The sequence below is a fragment of the Myotis daubentonii genome, chromosome 5 (genome assembly GCF_963259705.1).
Source record: "Myotis daubentonii chromosome 5, mMyoDau2.1, whole genome shotgun sequence".
NCBI classification, from domain to species: domain Eukaryota; kingdom Metazoa; phylum Chordata; class Mammalia; order Chiroptera; family Vespertilionidae; genus Myotis; species Myotis daubentonii.
Genome location: NC_081844.1, coordinates 80,988,646 through 81,012,827, shown reverse-complemented (window position 1 = coordinate 81,012,827; position 24,182 = coordinate 80,988,646). Strand labels below are relative to the sequence as shown.

The 24,182-nt window shown below is 45.7% G+C and overlaps 1 protein-coding gene across 1 annotated transcript; it reads left to right on the top strand.

The window, feature by feature from the left end:
* Positions 1-853: 853 nt before the first annotated feature.
* On the top strand, positions 854-23,570 carry GFRA3 (GDNF family receptor alpha 3). Its single transcript, XM_059698498.1, has 8 exons — positions 854-1,114; positions 9,402-9,689; positions 15,655-15,747; positions 17,343-17,658; positions 20,679-20,782; positions 20,929-21,063; positions 21,414-21,502; positions 21,714-23,570. The coding sequence occupies exons 1-8, from the start codon at positions 1,045-1,047 to the stop codon at positions 21,798-21,800; spliced, it is 1,182 nt and encodes a 393-aa protein (XP_059554481.1). The 5' UTR covers positions 854-1,044; the 3' UTR covers positions 21,801-23,570.
* The last annotated feature ends 612 nt before the right edge of the window (positions 23,571-24,182 follow it).

Below are 24,182 nucleotides of genomic sequence, written 5' to 3'. Positions count from 1 at the left end.
TTAAAAAGTTTGAGGACCCCTGCTTTAAGCACTCTCAGGTCCTTCTGCCTCTATATTTGTGCTGGGAGCAGGTGGGAATCCACCCTAGGCCAATGAGTAACTTTGCCTCTATAGATAGAAAGCCTGGGCGCTGGCACAGCTGTATCTACCTAGCTGCTTCATCTTGGGAGAGTAGCTTGCGCTCTGAAACGTCATCTGAAAATGAGGAGGCACCTAAGTGGTCTCTCCAGCTACCTTCCTCAGTGACCTTGTCTTTCTTCCAGGGAAATCTCTGCTATTTAGTCTGAGAGGGGTTTAATCCTTCCATCCTCCCTCATGACTCTGAGGGGCTGAAGGAGTCTAGCCTGGCAAAGATCCTGGGATCTGGGACCAGATCTGCTCCTTGTCTGGGACCCATCTTTGCAGAATCTTGGGGTTAAAAACAATGACGGAATCTTACCCTTGAAGATACTTGATGAGGGAAAAATGAAATCATAGATGTGCAAATTCTAAGAAAAAAAGAAAAGAAAAAGAAATGCAAGTGCCCTAGTGCTGGTGTGTTCAAGTTTTGTTACAAGATTTCATTTGTGTTGGTTGTTCCTTGGTGGTAGTAGGGTGGGGGGTGGGGGTGAGAAAGGGTGCTTTTTTGAGATAGCTATTGGGAACCCCCTAGATGGTGAGTCTCAGCGGTAGCTTCCCCAATATCTCCGACGGGAGCCGAAGTGGGGTGTAGGGGAGGCGAGGCAGGGGGCTCAGATAGAGCACGATCTTCCACGCCCTCCCGCTCCCGGAGCACTCGCCCTCTGCCCCCACCCCGGCGTTTTGTTTCTCCGTCCAGTGAAAGAAGAGCCTCGTTTGTGCGCTTCGGGTGGGAGGGCGGCGCCCAGGACCCTGGTGCGAGAGTTGGCGCCTGGCGCGCGGGGAGGGGCGGGAGACAGCGGTGGGAGGCGCCGGCAAGGGGCCCCCAGCTCCCGGAGCTCCAGTGCGAGGAGTGAAGGGAGCGTGGCGCCGGCACAGGCAGAGCAGCCCAGGGGCGAACGCCGCCCCGCGCACCTGACCGTGGCCATGGCGCGCCCCGCGAACCTGCTGTCGGCGCTGTCTGTCCTGCTACTGCTGCTGCCGCTGCTCGGAGCCGGTGAGTGTCCCCGGCGCCTGACCCGACCCTCTCGGCCAGAGTGTTAGGAGGAGGAGAGAGAAGGGGAGTGTGTAGGTGGAGCCCTGTCAGCACTGCCCAGAGAGGACTCACCGCACCGCCACCTGGTCCCGGGTATCGGTTCCTCCGAGCCTGGGGAACTAGAGGAGGTCCCCAGGGGGGCCAGGGAAAGGCTGGGTTCCATGCCTAATAAAGGGTCTGAACGGTTGTAGATTGAGTTGCATGCCATGACCAGGACGCCCACGCATCTCCTAGCTCCCGTTCTCCTCTTCCTCTTTTGTGGTGCATCTGCACCATCACAGAACAACCCACAACTTCCACAACACCGTCTCCGGCAGGTGGGGAAACTCCATTTGCTCCACGTGGGCATCACCTCTTCCGTCCCCTGTGAGGACTGGGGAAGTGGACACTAGGTACAGATGAGAAGTTTGGGTTAGGAGCGTCACAAATCAGGGTTGTAAACTGCTGCCACAACATGCTAACATCGTTATTTGGTTGTATTGCTGAGAATATTGCTCACCACCAACCTACGCCCCTTAAAGATGTACTTTGTTACTATCTCTTTTTTAAAATATATTTTATTGATTTTTTACAGAGAGGAAGGGAGAGGAATAGAGAGCTAGAAACATGGATGAGAGAGAAACATTGATCAGCTGCCTCCTGCACACTCCCTACTGGGTATGTGCCCGCAACCAATGTACATGCCCTTGACCAGAATCGAACCCGGGACCCTTGAGTCCGCAGGTCGATGCTCTATCCACTGAGCCAAACTGGCCAGGGCTGTTACTATCTTAATTAGAGGAGAAAATTGGCTCTTGGGCAAAATGGCCTTTCCCTGCAATCTATCAGCACAGTGCGTTTCCCTATTGTAGGTACACAATAGGTGTTTTGTGGAATAGGTAGATCAAGGCCGGGTTTTAGAACCATGTCATTGCCCTAAGGACGGGCAGCTTGGGATCCCAGGGAATGGGCCCGTGCATGGCCTTTGTGTGGGATGAGTGCTTGGAATCTCATTTCCGGGTTCCTGCCCAGAGCCTGTGTGGAGGGAATACTGAGGCAGGGACCGCACATGGATGGTGACCTCTGTCCACAAGGTGAGTACTGGAGAATTGCAATCTTGGCTGCAAGGCAGATATGGAAGGAAGGAGGGCAAGGGCTAGTCTGTCCAAACTGACCATTAGTAAATCAGGGCAGTAAGACATCACTGATAAGATTTGGCTGCCCAGGAAATGTCACTAACCCTAACAGTATGGCTGCATGTGAGGATCAAGGGTAAACACTGAACACCTTGCCCCCACCCTCTGTTGAGCTTCCGTGCCCCTAAATCCACCATTGCCCAGACTTGGTGAACTATCAGCTAAGGAATCAGAGATGTTTTATTTTGAAAATTGTTACAACTCGATATTTAGTCCAGTGAAAGCAATGAGACTTGGACCTGCTATATTTCTTTCAGCAAACTCTTACTGGGTACATATCAAAACATTTAGCATTTCTCAGACTATTTAAATTCATGTCCCACTTTTGGTAAAGATAAAAATCTCGTGCTTTCCTTAAAAAAAAAAAAAATCTCGTGCTTTTCTTAAATATATTTTGAAACTTTAAAAGCTGTTTTTTCATCTTCCACATATAAAATGGTCAAATATGTTTTTTTTGAACTACACATTCCTTTGAAAATTCTGATATACCACTAAAAGAGGCCTAACTTCTCTCTTCTTCAACTCCTCCATTGAAAAATTCTGGTTTAATCCAATCCCTTCATCTTACATTTGTGAAATTAAGGTCCAAAAAGTGAATTAAATGGTCCTATATAGGGCTGGGACTAAGGTGAGGTGAGTGAAGGGGATGCCCAGAAACTCAGTAGTCAAGATAAAGATAAAGAATATTTCAATGCAATATTTTTTAAAATAAAAATTAACGCCAAAAAAATCCATGATGAACAAAATATTGAAATTTTAAATAAAAAGACAAAGTGTTATGCTGAGGCATATTGGAGGTTTAAGCCAAAGGAAAAATCAGTAATGTTTTTATGCACTGGATATAGCATCAATTCTTAAGCTATAAGGTGCATATTACTTTCCAGTGAATTTGCTAAAATTTGGATTCCCGCCTGGTCAGGTTGCTCAGTTGGTTGGAGTAGTTGTCTCCTACATCAAAAGGTTGCAGGTGTTTTTTCCCAATGGGGAAGGGGTTGGATTTGATTCCCTGTTAAGGCATATACTGAGGTGTAGATTCAATCCCAGTTGGGATGGGTATGGTCGCAATCGATTGATATATCTCTCTCACATCGATGTTTCTCCCTCTCTTTCTCTTTCCCTTCCTCTCTCTAAAAGTCAATAAACATATTCTTGGATGAGGATTAAAAAAAAATAATAATTTTTAAAAAAATTTATTTTTTATTTTTTTTTTAAATATATTTTATTGATTTTTTACAGAGAGGAAGGGAGAGAGATAGAGAGTTAGAAACATCGATGAGAGAGAAACATCGATCAGCTGCCTCCTGCACATCTCCCACTGGGGATATGCCCGCAACCCAGGTACATGCCCCTGACCGGAATCGAACCTGGGACCCTTCAGTCTGCAGGCCGACGCTCTATCCACTGAGCCAAACCGGTTTCGGTGATTTTTTAAAAAATTTAGATTCCCAGGCTTTATCACTAGAGATTCTGATTCAGTAATTCTGGGATGGGGCTCAGAAATCTGCATTTTAATAAGTAATTAAATGATTTTTATGTGATTGGAAGAGAAAGTTGGACTAATTAAACTCTGAGACCCCTCCTAATTTTGAGAATCTGATTGTAAGTAGAGGGAAGGGACCCAGAAAGTTATAGAGGTGGCTCACAGACTGTCTCTGTTATCTGATTATTTCTTAAACTAGTGGCCCAGTGCACGAATTGGTGCACATTGAAAGGAAATTAATTAGAAGAAATATTTTAATATCTCTATTAACCCTTTCTCTATAATAGAAGTGTCAACCAAATTCACGATCAACAATGACAGATGGAAACACAGGCATGCGATTGGCGCCAGCGAGAGCTTTATATGTATCGTGCATACATGAGTCAACTTGGGCTTTTACATAGAATAAACTTGCTTAATTAGACCTGCTTTCTGATGTAGCTAAACTTTTTCCAGTCCAGTGAAGCACTCCAACTTCTCAGGTAATTGTCAGCAGCATAGCAGTAAATATCAACATGAAGCGGATTATTATTGTAGGTCACACAAAGAGAACAAAGGGTAAAATATTTAACTGCACAGTGTTTGACTATATTCTGTACAGTGAGAAAACCTGAAGTCATTTTCAAGGTCCACCATTTCTTCTTTTCAATCGGGTCAAATTTCTAAGCTTTCTAAATCTCCGTTTTCCGGCTAATGAAAAGAAAATAGGATTCCACTGAGTCTCTTATCTTCCTACTCCAGGACTTCTGTGAGGATCAAATGAGATGAGGCATGGGAAAACTCTTCACAGACATTTGGTTACAGTGTAAAATGTTTCCACTTGGGTGTTCCTGGGTTGAAGAAACTGCAAGGAGGCTAGTCGCTAGGGAGAGGAAGCCAGGCATTGCTATGTGACATTACCTGGACAGTTAGACACTTAGCATATTAGCCTTTTATATATATAGACTAGAGGCCCGGGGGAGGGGGGTGCCCTCAGCCCGGCCTGTGCCCTCTCACAGTCTGGGACCCCTCGGGAGATAACGACCTGCTGGCTTAGGCCTGCTCCCCGGTGGCAGAGGGCAGGCCCAATCCCTAGGTGCAGCCCCTGGTTGGGCTCAGAGCAGGGCCGATTGGGGAGTTGGGGCGCCGCCCCCTGTCATGCACAGAGCAGGGCAGATTGGGAGGTTGTGATGCCACCCTCAGTCACGCTCAGGGTAGGGCCGATTGGGGGGTTGGGGCACCGCCCCCTGTCACACTCAAGGCAGGGTCGATGGGGAGGTTGCGGCGCCACCCCCTGTCACGCACAGAGCAGGGCCAATCAGGGGGTTGGAGCGATGCCCCCTGTGACGCACAGAGCAGGGCCCATCAGGGGGGTTGGGGCTCCGTACCCTGTCATGCACAGAGCAGGGTCAATCAGGGGGTTGGGGAGCTCCCCCACTTGTCACTCACAGAGTAGGGCTGATAGGGGAGTTGGGACACCCCCCCTGTCACACTCAGGGCAGGGTGGATCAGGGGGTTGGGGCGCCGGCCTCTATCACCCACAGAGCAGGGCCGATCAGGGGGTTGGGGCGCCGCCACTCTCACACTCAGGGCAGGGCCGATGGGGAGGTTATGGCTCTACCCCGTCACACACAGAGCAGGGCCCGTTGTGGGGGGGTGCGTTGGGGCGCCGCACCCTGTCACACATAGAGCAGGGCCGATCAGGGGGTTGAGGCGCTGCACCCTGTCACACACAGAGCCGCAGGGCGATCAGGGAGTTGGGGAGCTCCCCCCATCAGGCACAGAGCAGGGCTGATCAGGGGGTTGGGGTGCCTTCCCTTGTTATGAACAGAGCAGGGCGGATAGGGAGGTTGTGGCCCCGCATCCTGTCACACACAGAGCCGCAGGGCGATCAGGGGGTTTGGGCGCTGCCCCCTGTCACGCTGATCCCAGTGCCGGGAGACCTCGCGGCTCTGCTGATCCCGGTGCTGGGAGGCATATTACCCTTTTACTATATAGGATAGAGGCCTGGTGCATGGGTGGGGCTGGCTGGTTTGCCCTGAAGGGTGTTCTGGATCAGGGTGGGGGTCCCCACGGGGGTGCCTGGCCAGCCTGGGTGAGGGGATGATGGCTTGTTTGCAGCTGGTCACACACCCTTCGGGGTGGGGGTCCCCACTGGGGTGCCTGGCCAGTCTGGGTGAGGGGCTGAGGGCTGTTTTCAGGCTGGTGGGTGACGGAAGCTCCCAACCACTCCTTTTTTTCTTTTTCTTTTTTAATTCTGGGCCAGCTTTAGCTCTGAGGCTCCAGCTCTTAGGCCTCCGCTCCTGAAAGCAGGTACCTGGTTTGTTTTGGTTCTATAATCAAAACAATGTATAACTCCAGCTCTGAGATCCTGGCTCGCTGAAAGCAGGTTTCTGGGGTTTTGTTTAGCTTCTATATTTGTTACAATGTTTCTTAAACTGCAAGCTTAGAGGCTGGCAAGGCAGGCGGGGAACATTGGAGTCCTCCATCACTGAAGCAAGCAAGCCTCATGTTTGCTTCCAGCTGCCTGGCTGCTGGCCGCCATCTTGGCTGGCAGCTAATTTGCATATCGCCCTGATTAGCCAATGGGAAGGGTAGCGGTGTATGCCAATTACCATGTTTCTCTTTTATTAGATAGGATAGTAGGAGCTCACAAAGAATAGGCACAGGTGATAGAGTAGTGATAAGATAAACATGTAAGCCCTGGACAGTGTTGCTCAATGGTTGGAACATTATCCTCCAGCCAAAGGGTCTTGGGTTCGATTACCGATCAAGGGCACTTACCTCAGTTGTGGGTTTGATCCCTAACCCCAGTTGGGGTGTGTGCAGGAGGCAACCAATGTGTCTCTCTCATGTCGATGTTTCTCTCTCTCTCCCGCTCCACACCCTCCGCCCTCCCACTCTGTCTGAAAATCAATAGAAAAAATATCCAAGGGTGAGGATTAACAACAACAAAAAAGATCAACATGGAAGTCTAGAGGGGGAGATAATCCAAAAAAAATCAAGTGGTGGCAAGTGCTATGCAGGGAATCGAAGTAATAATGTGTTTGAATAGCTAGGGGGTTATTTTACATTGGTTGGGGATGGCCTTTTTGAGATAACATTTAAACTGCAAACTGGTCCTGGCTGGTGTGGTTCAGTTGGTTGAGCACCATCTAATGTATCAAAAGGTTGTCGGTTTGATTCCCCGTTGGGGCACATGCCTGGGTTGCAGGCTCCATCCCCCATATGGGGTGTGCAGGAGGCAGCCGAGCAATGATCCTTTCTCATCAGTGATGTTTCTATCTCTCCCTCTCCCATCCTCTCTAAAAATCAATAAAAATATATTTTAAACCCCCACAAATGTCCTTATTAAAAAACAAAACAAGTGAAGATGCTGGTTTCCTGGAAGGGATGATGACTGGCAGAGGGCTTCTGGGATGCTGGAAATGTTCTGGTCCTTTACCTGGGGTCTGATCACACAGGTGTATTCAGTTTGAAATTCATTAAACTCTACTTTTTTTGTGCGCTTTTCTGTATGTTATTCTTCAATAAAAATGTTATTACCAAACATGACATACAAATGGCTATAATGAAAATATGGTTGGTCAACATCATTAGTTATTAGGGAAATGCAAATGAAAACCACAATAGAAACCACTTCATACCCATTAGGATAGCTATTAAAAAAAAGAAAATAGCAAGAGTTGGCAAGTATATGGAGAAATTGGAACCCTTGAATATTACTGGTGGGAATGTAAAATGGTGTAGCCACTATGGAAAATAATTTGGCAGTTTCTCAAAAAGTTAAATATAGAATTACCATATGATCCAGCAATCTACTCCTAGGTATACTCCCCAAAGAACTGAATACCAGTTCAAGCAAATACTTGGACAGGAATGTTTACAGCAGCGCTATTCAAAGTAACCAAAAGGAAACAACCCAAATGTCCATCAACTGATGTATGGATAAACAAAATGCTGTATATCCATACAATGAAATATTATTCATCCATAAAAAAGAATGAAGTAGTAATACATGCTACAATGTGGATGCACCTCAAAAACAGTATGTTAGGTGAAAGAAACCAGATATAAAAGATTAAATATTTTATTATTCCATTTACATAAAATATCTAGGAAAATCTGTAGAGACAGAAAGCAGTTTAGTGGTTGCCAGAGACTAGGGGGAAGGTAGAATGATGTGATTAATGGGTGTGGGTTTCCTTTTGGGGAGATAAAAATGTACTGAAATTAGATGGAGGTGATGGTTAGACTAATCATGTATTTAAATGCCACTTAATTGTACCCTTTAAGATGGTTAATTTTATGTTGCATGAATTTTACTTCAGTAAAAATCTTTCTAACCTAAAAATTTCATTAAAAAGAGATGGCTGCAATAACAAAAGAGTAATTGTGTGAGGTGAAGGATATGTTAATCTTATTGTGGTAATCAGTTCATAGTATATACTAGTTTGTGTATCAAATCACATTGTACACCTAAAACACACTAGTGTTACATACACATCTCAACAAATCTGGAAAGGGTGAGTGAGTGGTTTAGGAGAATGAATTTGGAAGATGGAACCAGGGAGACCAATAAGAAGTCTTGGCAGTAGTTCAGACAAGATTTAATGTTGGCTAGAGCAAAGGAGGTAGTAATTGCTGGGGAGAGAAGTGGGCAGACTCCAGATATGTTGTGGAGTTGACAGGACTTGTTGGATTGAACATAGGTTGTGAAGGAAAGAAGAATTAAGATGACTCCTAGATAATTTGCCTTGAAAAACGGGGTATGATGATGTTCTGTTATCCCTTGATAGGGACCCCACGCTCCAGGATGCAGGGTCTTCCTCCAGAGCTCAGCTGTAACCAACATTGGTATTCCTGAGTCAGTGACAGAGTCAGCAAAAGCTCCCCACCCTAACCTCAACCAGTTTCCACTGTAAGGTATTTTAAGCAGCTCAGAATTATTGCTAACTCTCATTTAGCACACCCATACCCATTTTCAACTCTCTGGTTATGATGCTAGTCCCACCCATGACATAGCTCTGCCCCGAGCCCTCCTCCCTATGCCTGGCAGGGTTATCTTTATTTATTTATTTATTTATTTATTTATTTATTTATTTATTTATTTATTTATTTTTTAAAAATATATATTTTATTGATTTTTTACAGAGAGGAAGGGAGAGAGATAGAGAGTTAGAAACATCAATGAGAGAGAAACATCGATCAGCTGCCTCCTACACATCTCCTACCAGGGATGTGCCCGCAACCCAGGTACATGCCCTTGACTGGAATTGAACCTGGGACCTTTCAGTCCGCAGGCCGAGGCTCTATCCACTGAGCCAAACCGGTTTCGGCGAGGGTTATCTTTAAACAACTGTCCCCCTTCCCCTCCGGGGAGGCTAAGCAGCCTCTCTTCAGACTCCCAACTCTTATTGGGCCTGATCTGTTCTCCACTTCTGCTGGGCTGCCTTCTCCCTACATTTATTTCTAAAGGCCTTTTGTGCCACTCCAATACTGTCCTGCCCAAAGCTTCACCTGAATCCCTCCCCCCACTTTACCTGAGGACTTGGTACTCCCAGGCAGCTACTCTGACTTATGTGAGCCTCACCTGGTATCTCTCCCTCCACAGGGGACCCCCTCCCCACAGAGGGCCGGCTCACGAGTAGCTGTATCCAGGCCAGGAGGAAATGCCAGGCCAATCCGACTTGCAATGCTGCTTACCACCACCTGAGCTCCTGCGCGGCTAGTGAAAGCACCCTGTCACCAGCAGAGGAGCCTTCCGTTTCTTTGGACTGCTTGGAGGCAGCACAGCACCTCAGGAACAGCTCTCTGATGAGTTGCACGTGTCACCGGCGCATGAAGAACCAAACTGCCTGCCTGGACATCTACTGGACTGTTCACCCTGCCCGCAGCCTTGGTGAGGTCCCCTTCCTAGAGTGGACTAAGCTAGAGAAGATGGCTCTAGGGGCCATGGTCGGCAAACTGTGGCTTGCGAGCCACATGCGGCTCTTTGGCCTCTTGAGTGTGGCTCTTCCACAAAATACCACATGCGGGCGCGCACGTACAGTGCGATTGAAACTTCGTGGCCCATGCGCAGAAGTCAGTATTTTGTGGAAAAGCCACACTCAAGGGGCCAAAGAGCCGCGTGTGGCTTGCCAGCCGCAGTTTGCTGACCAGGGCTCTAGGGGGTTGCTTTTTAATCCTTCAGTATATGAGCCACTTGGTAGTGGAGGGAGGAATTGGCAGTATCCTTTTGGGTCTCCCAACATTACCATTTCACTTCCCTACTTCCCACTTTCTTTTTTTTTTTTTTTTTTAGTATATTTCTTTATTGATTTCAGGGAGGAAGAGAGAAGGAGAGAGAGATAGAAACATCAATGATGAGAGAGATAGAAACATCAATGATGAGAGAGATAGAAACATCAATGATGAGAGAGAATCATTGATCGGCTGCCTCCTGTATACCCTCTACTGCGGATCGAGCCCACAACCCAGGCATGTGCCCCTGGTAGGAATTGAACCCGGGACCTTTCAGTCCCCAGGCTGATGCTCTATCCACTGAGCCAAGCCAGCTAGGGCTACTTGCCACTTTCTTACCTGACACCATGTAGCTGCCTCTTGGCAGAGGCCTGAATCAGGCCGAGGCCTAACCTGAAGAGCTACTGGAACAGAAGAGTTTGGAGAGGAGGTGGAGGAAAATGGTCTTAATCTATAAACAAGCTCCAAATACAATGTAATCCATAAATTCAGAGACTGGGAGGCAGTGTGCTGGTCCAGCCTTCAACAGAAAGGATACTCATTCCAGGCAGGAGATGGTAAAAGAGAGAATGTATTTGAAGCCAAAGAGAAGAGCTCCCTCTGACTCTCTGTGTTAGTCAGTTTTTACCGGACCATGCCGTAGTAACAAAGATTTAGTTCTTACTCATGTTCCATGTTGGCTGTTCCATGTGTCCCCTTCATTTTGGGATCCAGACTGAGGTTACAGCCTCTATCTGGGATGTTCCCTTCTTATAGCAGAGGGAATTGAACAATGGCAGGACCATGTGATAGCTTTAAAAGCTCCTGCTCAGATGTTATATAGAAAATACTTCTGCTCACATTTCATTGATAAAGTAAATCACATGGCAGGCATGCCTGACATCACTGGGGAGGGGATGTATACTCCTCCCACAGGGAGACATTGAAAATCACATGCCAATAAGTGAGGATATATAATCTTACAGTGAGGGCAAAATTAACTGGAAATAATAATACAGTCTCCATAGTCCACCACTTGGTCAAAATATTCATTTTCCTCTCTTTCACAAGCAAAATATCCTTATACACATCTTAGGAAGATGCCCTAAGAGTTTTATCCAAGCATGACATCAGGCTTCAAGTCCAAGATCTTGTGATTCTTTCTATATCAGGTCTGAGTGTGGCTCCGCTTGATTTAGAAAATTATGGACTTAAAAAGACAAGTCATCTGCCTCCCATTTATACTCAATGCACAATAATGGAACAGGGACAGGAAAACCAGAACAAACGTTGTCAGCAAGAAAGAAGAGGGATGGGAGTCATGCAGCAGACATTGATTCTTAGAGACTCTGAAGTCCTGCTAGACAAATGTCACAGGGCCAACTTCCTTGGGAACTGGGATTGTTCTTGCTCCATGGGAGAGTTGCTCTATTCATTGTTCTCTAGCTCTCTTGGAGGTCCTTCCTTGTCTGTTACAGTAAGTCCTCACTTAATATCATCGATAGATTCTTGGAAACTTCTACTTTAAGTGAAGCGACATATAATAAAACCAATTTTCCCAGAGGCTAATTGACATAAACAAGAGTTAAGTTCCTATGGCATGTTTCTGGCCTCAAAACATCCCCAAATTTCTAAATAAAGACCCAAGCATTTCTGATATTAAACCTTGAGATAAATGTGAGCTATACATACATTTAAGAAAGATTAATAAAAACAAGTAAGATAATTTATTCCAGTTCAGGGTCGTGGGTGACCAGAGCCTATCCTGGCAGACCAGGGTGCAAGGCGGGAACCCACCCTGGACAGGAGGCCCTTCTATCAAAGGGCCACTCATACCCACAGCCACTCTCACTCAGATGAGACAATGTACACGTGCTGGTTCACCTAACATGTGCACATTTGGGAATGGGGAGGAACCGGAGAACCTAGAGAAAACCCATGCAGACATGGGGAGATGTGCAAACTCCACACAGTTGCTCTGTGGGGAATCAATTTTTTTTCTCACCAACATTAAAATGAAACAACGTCGAACTAAATGATATATTTCAAAGACCTGCTGTGTTTTCTTTGGCCACGTCTGAAAAGGGCTGGAGATAGAACCTGACCTCCTTGGGGACTGAGCAGCATTCTCAGCCGGCTTCTTCTTTTTTTTTTTAAATATATATTTTATTGATTTTTTACAGAGAGGGAGGGAGAGGGATAGAGAGTTAGAACCATCGATGAGAGAGAAACATCGAACAGCTGCCTCCTGCACACTCCCTACTGGGGATGTGCCCGCAACCAAGGTACATGCCCTTGACTGGAATCGAACCTGGGACCCTTCAGTCCGCAGGCCGAGGCTCTATCCACTGAGCCAAACCGGTCAGGGCTCAGCCTGCTTCTTATCTCAGGAATGTTGGGTCATTTTAAGGCTCAAATAGGCACAGTCTCTTTTAATCCAAATTGGTGACTCTTAGTAGTTCAACTCTTTCAAAATATAATTTCTTTTTATACTTTGACTTCTGTCACCTCCTGTGCCAGTAGTAGCCTTTCCTGTAATTATTTTCAAGACATCCATCTCTTTTTAGACTGAATTAGAGATACCTTGCCCTTATCGGGCTTCTGTGGGAGAGCAATTACCTTATTCTTTTTTCCCTAAATTCATTTGTCCAACTGGCAGGATTTATTGGATATCATCTCAATCAATGAGAGATCTCCACAAAGGGCATGATAACCACAAACTTGATTTGGTCTTTGCTCTAAGGCTGAGTTGTAACAGACTTTATTACTCAAAGCATTTTTTCAATTTTATCTTTTTTTTTTCTTTTTTTTTTTTTTTGCAGAAAGGTCTCTCCTTTTTATTTATTTACTTTTTAAATTTTGTTTTATTGCTTAAAGTATTACAAAGAGTATTATATATGTCTCCTTTTTTCCCCCTTCTTGACATTCCCCCGGCTTCTCCTATCCTCCAGTGTCTTATGTCCATTGGTTATGCTTATATGCATGCATACAAGTCCTTCGGTTGATCTCTTACCTCCCCCCCAACCCCCCCCAACCCTCCCCGGCCTTCCCGCTGTAGTTTGATAGTCTGTTCGATGCCGCTCTGCCTCTGTATCTATTTTTGTTCATCAGTTTATAATGGTCTTTATTAATCATAAATGAGTGAGATCATGTGGTATTTTTCTTTCATTGACTGGCTTATTTCACTTAGCATAATGCTCTACAGTTCCATCCATGCTGTTGCAATTGGTAAGAATTCCTTCTTTTTTACAGCAGCATAGTATTCCATTGTGTAGATGTACCACAGTTTTCTAATCCATTCATCTACTGATGGGCACTTTGGCTGTTTCCAGATCTTCGCTATGGTAAATTGCGCTGCTATGAACATAGGGATGCATATATCCTTTCTGGTTGGTGTTTCTGGTTTCTAGGGATATATTCCTATAAGTGGGATCACTGGGTCAAATGGGAGTTCCATTTTTAACTTTTTGAGGAAACTCCATACTGTCTTCCATAGTGGCTGCCCCAGTCTGCATTCCCACCAGCAGTGAACGAGTGTTCCCTTTTCTCAGCATCCTCTCCAGCACTTGTCGTTTGTTGATTTGTTGATATCAATTCTATCTTTTACCATTTGAAGATGAGAAGCAGTTGCAACTCTTAATCCTGTAAGTCCTGGAATTTCTGGATTCTCCCTTTTCTGTTTCCTTTCTATTTGCAAACTGGCCAGTTCTTTTCTGAGCTTATATCTTCCTTCCAGTCCCTTGCCAAATGTAGCCAATAGCAATGAAGACATACTAACCTTCTGTTTCTCAGCTTCTCCTCTTAAAGTATATCATCATTCTTCCAAGTTCACCACCCTGTTCAGTTGTTGTTGTTGTTCCTGCAGCACCCCACTTTTATTTACCAATTGTATTTTTAAAAATATTTTATTGATTTTTTTTACAGAGAGAAAGGGAGAGGGATAGAGAGTTAGAAACATCGATGAGAGAGAAACATCGATCAGCTGCACACTGGGGATGTTCCCGCAACTAAGATAAATGCCCTTGACCGGAATCGAACCTGGGACCCTTCAGTCCCCAGGCCGACGCTCTATCCACTGAGCCAAACCGGTTAGGGCATACCAATTGCATTTTTAGTAAGAATTTGCTAGGTTATGCTGCAGTAACAACCAACCAACCTCAAAATCTCTGGCTTTCAACAACAAAAATGTTTTTCTTGCTCATGTTACACATCTGCTGCAGGCTTCCATGAGTTGCTCTACCTGTCTTCTTCATTCAGGGATACCGGCTGATAGAGGTAAGAGAGCTACAGCAGAACCAGGTAATGGTTCTTAAAACTTTTGCTCATATGGATGTGATTTATGAAACTTCAGCTCACAATGCACAGGCCAAAGCAAATCACATGGCCAAACCTAGCAGTGGGACAGGGGTCTGAAAGTCACATGGTGACAGGTGGGGATGTATGATCTTCCCACAGGGTGGGTAGCAAATAATTGGAAACAGTAATACAATTTATCACACCTTTGATTCCTGATTTTCACTCCTCATCTTAATCCCTTCTGTTTCAGAACTTGCCCTGAGACTTCTCCTTGGATCCTTTTGCCTCCCGTTTCCCCTTAGAAGCACGAGGTCTTTCCATGTATCCAAACTGTCCTCTCCTCTTTGGCTGACATCATCCATATTCCTCATTTCCTGAAGATGCATTCATAGAGGTTTATTGGGTGACAAACCTGCAAGCTCACCTCTCTCACCTCTCTTCCAGCGAGATTTATTAACCAGCATTTATTGAGTACCTACCATGTATATGAACTATGCAGTGATTTGATAAAACACAGTAAGCCCCCTTAAGGAGCCCACAGCCCCATGGGGGTACTGTGAGAGATGTGTTCCCTTCGAGATCATTGCTTCTTCCTTGTATGCTTTTCTCCCTCAGGTTCAGTTTGGGACCTGGCCTCACTTCCATCTCCTCAGCATGCAGTGCTTCTCCATAGCCAAGTGGTCAGGCCTGGAACAGAGTCTACCGCTGCCCCTTCTCCAATAGGAAGAGAAAACAAGACAGAGTACTGTTGCCTGCTCATGGACCCTCAGAAATATGTCTAGTAGTTAGGAGCAGAGATTCTGCAATCAGATAGTCTAGGTTTGAAATCCCAGCTCCCCTTTTTAGCTTATGTGAACCTGAGCAAGTGACTTAACTTCTCTCATCCTGTTTCTTCTTACCTACCCAAAGGCTTCTTAGGAGGATTCAGTGAGATCAAATATATGTAGAATATATGTGCAGGATGTCCTCCCAAAGTGTATACACACTTTAGCAGCTGATAGCTCAATTGATGTTTCTTTCTTTTCAGATCTAACCCATTGGAATTAACAATGGGTTAAAAGTATGTATATAATTGGGGGGACACCCTGTATATATAGGGTGTCACTTATACTATAGTGCCCAGCACACAGTGTGCTCAACATGGTACCTTTACTATTCTTATCATCAAACCTAGCTTATTCATGGCCCTGCTTTTTTCTCACTTCTGCACAGCTTACAGCTAGTTAGGAAGAAACTGCATTTTCCTTTTCTCCATGGGGCTTTGAGGCCTGACTCAGCAGCCTCAGCCCCTCCTGCTCCCGTCCCCAGCCCGGTCCTCAGGACTCTGGTGCTCCCCACCTTGTCTCTAGGTGACTATGAGCCGGATGTCTCCCCCTATGAAGACACAGTGACCAGAAAACCCTGGAAAATGAATATCAGCAAACTGAGCATGCTCAAGCCAGGTGTGGAGGCAAGCCGAGACTGTGGTGTGGGGGCTGGGCCTGGGCCCTGGTGGGGAACACAAGCTGGGAGCTTGTGAGGGAAGAGTCCTCACCTGCCAGGTAACTAAAGCAGTGTTGTGCAGGGTGGGAGCCTGAGTTCTGGGGCATAGCCTGGCCTCACAAGAGTCATCAAAGAGCAATAATTATCAGGGAGGCATTCGAAGTGAGCCCATTAGGGCTCCTTGGTTCCAAAAGGTGGGTTTCTGCAAAGGGTTTGTGGGGGTGGCTGCAGTCCCAGAAAAAAAATGTGCTGAAATGGATTATTTACCCTCATTCGAGGTAGGCACGAAAGTAGTTTTTTGCCCCGGCTGGGTAGCTCAGTTGGTTAGAGCATCGTCCCAATAGGCCACAGTTGTGGGTTTGATCCCTGGCCAGGACACATGTAAGAATCAACCAATGAATGCATAAGTAAGTGAAACAACAAATCCATCTTTCTCTCCCTTCCTCTTTCTCTCTAAAAAAAAACCCCAAAAATTCTTTTTAAGTAGTTTTTTTTTTTTGGTCTCTGAAGACTAGGAAATTGCTTGTTTTCAACCATTTTAATGGGATGGGCAGGGAAAATGGTTAGAGAGTGACTCCTCAGGAGTGTCTCAGGGTGAGGAGCCATCTGTCTGGCAAGGACTATGAAGCATGTTTTTCAGGAAAGAGAAGCTGTCGTGTTAATTAGAAGGGAATGCACACACATCCACTCTCTTTTTGAGAAAGATGGGAGTTTTGTTATGTAGTCCTATATATTCGAATTTTGAGAGAAAAGCAAAGAGATTTATACATAAACTCTTAGTTACACAGAATCCAGGAATTTACCTGTTCCAGTTACTCCATTGTTCTGATTGCTGGAATATTCTATTAATTGGAATATCACCGTAATTTCCCAAGACTCAAGAGAATGGGAAACTTTTATGCATGCATCAACCAATGCAAGAAAAGCAGGTGATATTAATACTGAGCAGAATAGATAGATGTAAAACAAAACCAAAATCCTAAGTAGAATTTGATTGCATTTGTTGGACAGTTCAGAAAGTGGTTTATTAATCCTCACCAGAGCATATTTTTTCCATTGATTTTAGAGAGAGTGGAAGGGGGGAGAAGAGAGAGAGAGAGAAACAGTGATGTGAGAGAGGCACATGGATTGGTTGCCTCCCGCAGAGGCCCGGGTATCAAGCCTGCAACCTAGGTACCTGCTTGCAAGCCAACAAGGCTGTAACCACTGAGCAAACCAGCTAGGGTCAGAAAATGCTTTAGATCGTCGTAGCTTATTTCCACCATGAGATTTCGTTTGATACATAAGATTGAGGAAAGGGTTTTGGTTATTTGAGCTTTCTGGCTACTTGAATTCTAGATAAATGAGCTCTAGATGTATGTGGCTTTTCTGCCCTCCCCCCCCCCCCCCCCCCCCCCCCGAGTCAAGCTGAGGAGTAGGAGAGTAGCTTACTCTGGGCAGTCCTTCCTTTCTTCCTACCCCCACTACCATGCTTGTTAAATCAGAGGGTTGCAAGGATTCCTAGGGAAGCTGGGTTTGCAGGAGGACTGGTGACTTGGTGCGGCTCTTTCCACAGACTCGGACCTCTGCCTTAAGTTCGCCATGCTGTGCACTCTCAATGACAAGTGTGACCGGCTGCGCAAGGCCTATGGGGAGGCCTGCTCCTCGGGGCCCCACTGCCGGCGCTCCACCTGCCTCCAGCAGCTCCGTGCTTTCTTCGAGAAGGCATCAGAGCCCCACGCGCAGGGCCTGCTGCTGTGCCCCTGTGCGCCGTCTGACCTGGGCTGCGGGCAGCGCAGGCGCAACACCATCGCCCCCAGCTGCGCGCTGCCGTCCGGGACCCCCAACTGCCTGGACCTGCGGCGCCTCTGCCACGCGGACCCGCTGTGCAGGTGTGGGGCTGGGTGCGGTGGGCAGGATCTGTAAGGACACAGTGCACCGTTCCCTGCAGGCCGCCTTGGGGCGGTGCTGGGTCCGACTCCCCAGGGGCTGTGCACTGACTTAACAATGTAGCTACCCTTCAAAATTTTATGAAACTCGTTTCTCAAAAAGAATATATAGTATTTGTGTAAAAACTTCAGAAAATATAAAAACGTATAAAAATACCACTCAAAGGGACACAGACAACAGGGGGGTGAGGGCATGAGTAGGGGGGGGGGATGGGGGCAATGTGGGGATAAGGACACATATGTAAAAACTTAATCAATAAAGAAATTTTAAAAAAATAAAAATACCACTCAAAATCTATATCACCTGAAGTTAATCTGCCATACTTTGGGGAGCATTTCCTTCTAGTCCTTTTTGTATATAGATAAATAAAATTTGATATTCTGGGAATATATTTATATCTTGTATCTTCTTCTCATTTATGGTACATATCTTATGAGCATTTTCTGGTGGAGGCAGTATGGAATAGTGGTGAAGACAGGCTCTGAAGTCAGACAGATCTACATTTAAGTTGTGGGTCTGTGTGACCTTGAGCCAACCACTTAACCTCAAATTCCATCACTTAACCCAGGTTTCCACTTAATCCTCTGTAAAAAACTAAGATAACTCGTAGGAGTTTGGTGAGAGTTAAAGTACATAATTTATGTACAGTGCTTAAGTTGCTGGTGCAAAGTAAGTGCTCAATAAATGGTGGTGCTTATTTTGTCATTTACTGTCCTTTGACAACTTGAATTTTTTCTTTTTCTTTTTTTTTCTTGTTAATCCTCACCCGAAGATTTTTTTTCCCCATTGACTTTTAGAGAGAGTAAAAGGGAGGGAGGAAGGAGGGAAGAAGGGAGAGAGAGAGAGAGAGAGAGAGAGAGAGAGAAACACACATTGGTTGCCTTCTGCACTTGCCGAGACCAGGGCCCAGGATCGAACCTGCAACCCAGGTACTGCCCTTGAGCAGAAAGGAACCTCTGGCCGACACTCTAACTACTGAGCCAAACCGGCCAGGGCAACCACTTGATTTTTTTTTTTTTAAATATATTTTATTGATTTTTTACAGAGAGGAAGGGAGAGAGATAGAGAGTTAGAAACATCGATGAGAGAGAAACATCGATCAGCTGCCTCCTGCACATCTCCCATTGGAGATATGCCCACAACCCAGGTACATGCCCTTGACCGGAATCGAACCTGGGACCTTTCAGTCCGCAGGCCGACGCTCTATCCACTGAGCCAAACCGGTTTCGGCAACCAACCACTTGATTTTTAAGAGCCTACATCTTACTCCATTTTATGGATGCCCTGTATTTTATTTAATCATTCTTTATTGTTGGATATTTAGGATGTTTTCTAAATAATGCTACATAAGTATCACTCTTATTTATTAATCTTTGTACACAAATCTAATTATTGGTTAGGATGTATTGCTACAAGTACCATTACCGAATCAAAGGGTATGAAGGTTTGAAAGGTGTTTGGTACATATTATTCAGCCAAATTCTGATCTGGCTTTCCTCTGCCTTCTCAGGGAAACACTCACCAAAATGTAGTTATCATCCATTCAAGTGACATTTGTTGACAATGGAGTCACATCAAGTTACACTTACTTCTCTGTAACCTTGGGCAAGTAGTTTAGCCTCTGAATCCCACTTTCCTCTTCTGCAAATATTACATAGTCAGAGCTCTCATTATACCACTAGCACTTACTGAGTACTGACTGTGGGCTAGGCACTGTTTTAATATTTACCATGTGTTAATTAACTCATCTAAACCTGACAAGAACTCTGTAAGATAGATGTTGGTTTGTTTGTGTGTGTGTGTGTGTTTTATCAGTCTCAGTTTAGAAATGAAGAAGCCACAGCAGAGAAAGGTGAAAGGACATAGTCAAGTTCACCCAGGTAGTAAGTCAGGTTTGTTAATAAGGTTTGGAATGAAGTCTGGCCTAGAGTCTGTGCTCCTAACTTCTCTGCCATACTGCTTGTTATTGTGCTGGTAGCTAGTACTGATACATAACAAGTGCTGGCCTAGATGATAAAGATTTCATTCCTTTCTGCTCGTCCTCCTCCTCCTCCTCCTCCTTCTTCTTTTTTTTAAATTTAATTTTATTTTATTATTAAGGTATTACATATGTGTCCTTATCTCTCCATTGCCCCCAGAGTCCGAGTTCTTATTGAACAAGGAAGTCATGGACAAAAACGATTTTTTTTAATACATTTTATTGATTTTTTACAGAGAGGAAGGGAGAGGGACAGAGAGTTAGAAACATCGATGAGAGAGAAACATCGATTGGCTGCCTCCTGCACACCTCCCACTGGGGATGTGCCCACAACCAAGGTACATGCCCTTGACCGGAATCGAACCTGGGACCTTTCAGTCTGCAGGCCAACGCTCTATCCACTGAGCCAAACCAGTTAGGGCCAAAAACGATTTTTTAAAAAAAATACATTTTATTGATTTTTTGCAGAGAGGAAGAGAGAGGGATAGAGAGTTAGAAACATTGATGAGAGAGTAACACCAATCAGCTGCCTCCTGCACACTCCCTACTGGGGATGTGCCTGCAACCAAGGTACATGCCCTTGACCAGAATCGAACCTGGGACCCTTGAGTCTGCAGGCTGACGCTCTATCCACTGAGCCAAACCGGTTAGGGCAACAAAAACGATTAATGGAACCAAAGTGTATTGGGAGAAGCCAGTCCTGGAAAAGGTGTAGTTGGGTTTCTAGGAGTCAGCCAGTGTCCAGAGCTTCCTTTCCAGGTTACACTCAGGAGTAGTTCAACATCCAAGCTAATTAAAGTATGTTAGTCCATGTGTGGAGGTCTACATGTTCATAGCCATGTGGGCCACGGGGGATATACTCCCTTACAACAGGAATGTCAGGTATCCATTGTGCTCTGTACTGGGGGATAAGGGAGCGAAGTCTTCTTCTTTTTTTTATACATTTTATCTTTAAAGGAAACTCTTGAATTTTCTTTCTTCCAGATCACGCCTGGCCGATTTTCAGACCCATTGTCATCCCATGGACATCCTAGGGACCTGTGCTACAGAACAGTCCAGATGTCTGCAAGCATACATGGGGCTGATTGGTGAGGCTAGGGGATATAGATTGGCCTTGGGGTGAGAATGCTCTGGCTACTGAACCCAGATGGAGTGCTCCTGAGATTGATGAGAGAGGGTGGGAGCTGAAGTTGGAGTTGGCCTAGGCTCTGACAATCCCCTCTTTACCCCACAGGAACTGCCATGACCCCCAACTTCATCAGCAACGTCAATACCAGTGTTGCCTTAAGCTGTACCTGCCGAGGCAGTGGCAATATGCAGGAGGAGTGTGAGCGGTTGGAAGAGTTGTTTTCCCACAACCCCTGCCTCAGTGAGTGTGCTCCCTCTGCACCCTCCCCAGTGGCCAGGTCATCTGGACCCAGGGGGAGGAAAAGGATCACCTCTGTCGATCTCCTGCAATTGGCCTGCAGCCCCCTCCTCAGAATAGATTACATCCCCCAGCCTGGGCCTGTCTTCCTTCTCCTGCTCCCTGAGTGACCTCCAGGCTTCCTGTTTAACCTGTCTGGGCCCCAGCGTCACTACACCTCTTTCTTGATCCTGTCCTTTCCTCACTTCTACCCTCCTATATCCCAGGGTCCCAGAGGTATTCCATTTCCTTCCTTGGGAGCCTAAAGAGCCAACAACTCTCCGCTTCTAAACTATCTTCTCTTTTCTCCTCAGTGGAGGCTATTGCAGTTAAGATGCGTTTGCACAGCCAGCTCTTCTCCCAGGACTGGACAGACTCTACCTTACCTGTGATGGAACGCCAGGTAGGGCCTCTTCTATTACACTCCTCATACCTTTACTGAATCATCTGGGAGAATCCCAGACAAGGCAGACAGGGGGATGGAGAGGGTAACCTCCTTGTTATCACAAATAGTCTAGACCTCTAATGGACACCTTAGGTGAAGGGGACAGGCCTGGACTGAGGCCGAGGTGGTTGAAGGGGGTAGAGCTAACTCCATTGCATTTCTTCCACAGAACAAAAACCTTGCTTTGAGGCCACAGCCATGGATGCCCTCTCTTTTCTCCTGCACACTTACCTTGATTCTGCTCCCAAGTTTCTGATAGCTGGACCTCCCTGGGGGCCCTCTTCCCCTCTACTACACCCAGCCTGACCTGCCGCCTGCAAGAAATGAGGAAAGGACAGCATCCAGAAGGAGGTGCAGTACACAACATGACCACCCTGACATCCCCACCATTGCACATCCACACAGTAGAAGCTGACTGGCTAAGTTCTCATTCCCTCCACTGCTGACTCAGGCCACCCCTCCTTAGGAATTGGTCACCATGGTTTAACCATATCTTGTGGTGGTGACTGGCTCTACTAAGCTCCCTCCTGATCCCTTCCTACCAGGATCATCAGGGTTTAACAAATCAGTCAGTTGGTATTGCATGTTCCGGGTAGTCAGAGCTGGGTGTTCGGAGGCAGCGTAGAAACACAGTCCCCATTGTTAGGGAGGCCAAAGCAAGAATCCTGCTCCCATGTCTCCTCATCGGAATGGAGGATGGGAACCTGCTGCCTGTCCTGCCCTGGAATCCTGCAGAGCATTTGAGCATCAGGAGCTGGACTATTTAGGCCTTGATTTCCTCCTGCTACTGCCCCAAAGTCCTCCCAGCCTCTTGGATCATGATTAAACATTTTGACTTAAAACTTTGCTCTTTTTCCATTTTCACACATTGTGAATTTATACAGAACTTGAGATTTTACAGACAGAGGAGCACAGAACAGTGATCAGGAGACATATCAACTCTGCCACCAACTGCTGTGTGACCTTAGGCAAGTCTCTCAGCCTCTCTGTGTACTTGACATAGAGTTGGAAGAAGAAGAAAAAATAGCTTATGTGAGGCTGTGGATCTGTATCTGCTCAAGCTCCAGCCATTCCTGGGATACTGGCTGGGATCTGTTATAGCAGCTTAGAGGGGAGAGTCCTCAGTCAACCACAGTATTTATTGAGCACCTGCTTGTGTTATTGGTCTGCTCCACAGTCTAATGGGGCTTGAGGAAAGGGGAGACTGGTACTTGACCTAATTAACACCCCTGTTGGGATAAGGAAACAGCCACCTATGCAAAGTAGTTGGAAGAATATATTTACAGAGCTGTGGACATTTTTCTGTTAACTCATTCACTCACCCTTTCCATAAGCACCTAATGAGTGCTGGCTGCAAGGCACTGTGCTAAGTGCAGGAGATTCCAAGGTAATAATACTCAGATCCTGTTTTCAAGCCTTTCACAAGGCAGAGGAATAGGCAAGACAGTCAATCAAAAATGCAGGTTGGTAAGTGCTGTGCAATAATCATAACGATAACCTCAGTTATTGAACCCCTCCTGTGTGCAAGTACATGTATTATTTTAATCCTCCAACAACACTTGATTTTGTCAGTCTTATAACTATGTGACCTTGGGCTTAACCTCTCTGGGCCTTATTATCCACATCTGTAACATGGAAGAAGCCTAGAATCTACCTCATAAGAAATTAGATAAGCCATGTAAAAACATTGTGACCAACAAAAAGTAAGAACTCAAAAGATTTAGCAATTATAGTATAAGGTTTTTGTAGAGAATTCGGGTGATATAAATAATTATCAAGAAGAAATTAAAAACCTTTAAAATCTCACTGTCAAACTTCCAAATCTGCTCCCTACACATCTGTGCACATGAGAATCTATGGGTATGTATAATTTTTACATAAGGGGAGGCAGACACTGCATATCAAAGTGTAAGTCAATCTTTCAGCATCCATGAGTAGAGCGCTTGGTCTACATCACCCTTTTTATCAGCTGTAGAACATGGACTTGTATGAATTTATATTTCTACATATATAGTTTATTTAATGAGTTCTGTATTAATAGATATTTGCTTGTTTTCCTACACCCAAATTTTAAGGCAATTTGGGGGTAGGATGTGCAGAGGGGCTGTGGAGTGGTGGGTACAATAGGAAAACCTCTCCCCATACATTCTTGTATCACCATCGGCCACCCATCCCCAGGAAATATCCAAACAACCTTCCTCCCTGCAAACTCCAGTGGGACACTGGCTGGACCTTCCCCCTTCTTCCCCTCCCAGGAAGATCTCTGAGCTGTCAAGGCCTCTCCATTTGCTTTGGCTCCATTAGCCTAGGGCTGGGGTGTGAATGGAACAGTCATTCCTTGCTAAGTGCTTGAATTAGACTAATAGGTCATCTGTGCTTTTCTCTGAAGAAGGTCCAAATTCCTGGTAAACAACCAGATCACTCTCCCAGCCCAGGGCCCACAGCCAAGACCTGGGGGTGGGGGCACAGGGACTGGACTGAAGCTTTTAATGGTATCCTGGCTGGCTGGGATGGTTAATGCCATTAGACTAGCTTCTGGGTAACGAGGTGGGAAGAGCTGCTGGCAGCAGTGATAAATGGAGAGTCCTGAATTGTAGACCTCAGCATGTTTGGGGTGAAGTACAGTGTCTTTTAAACA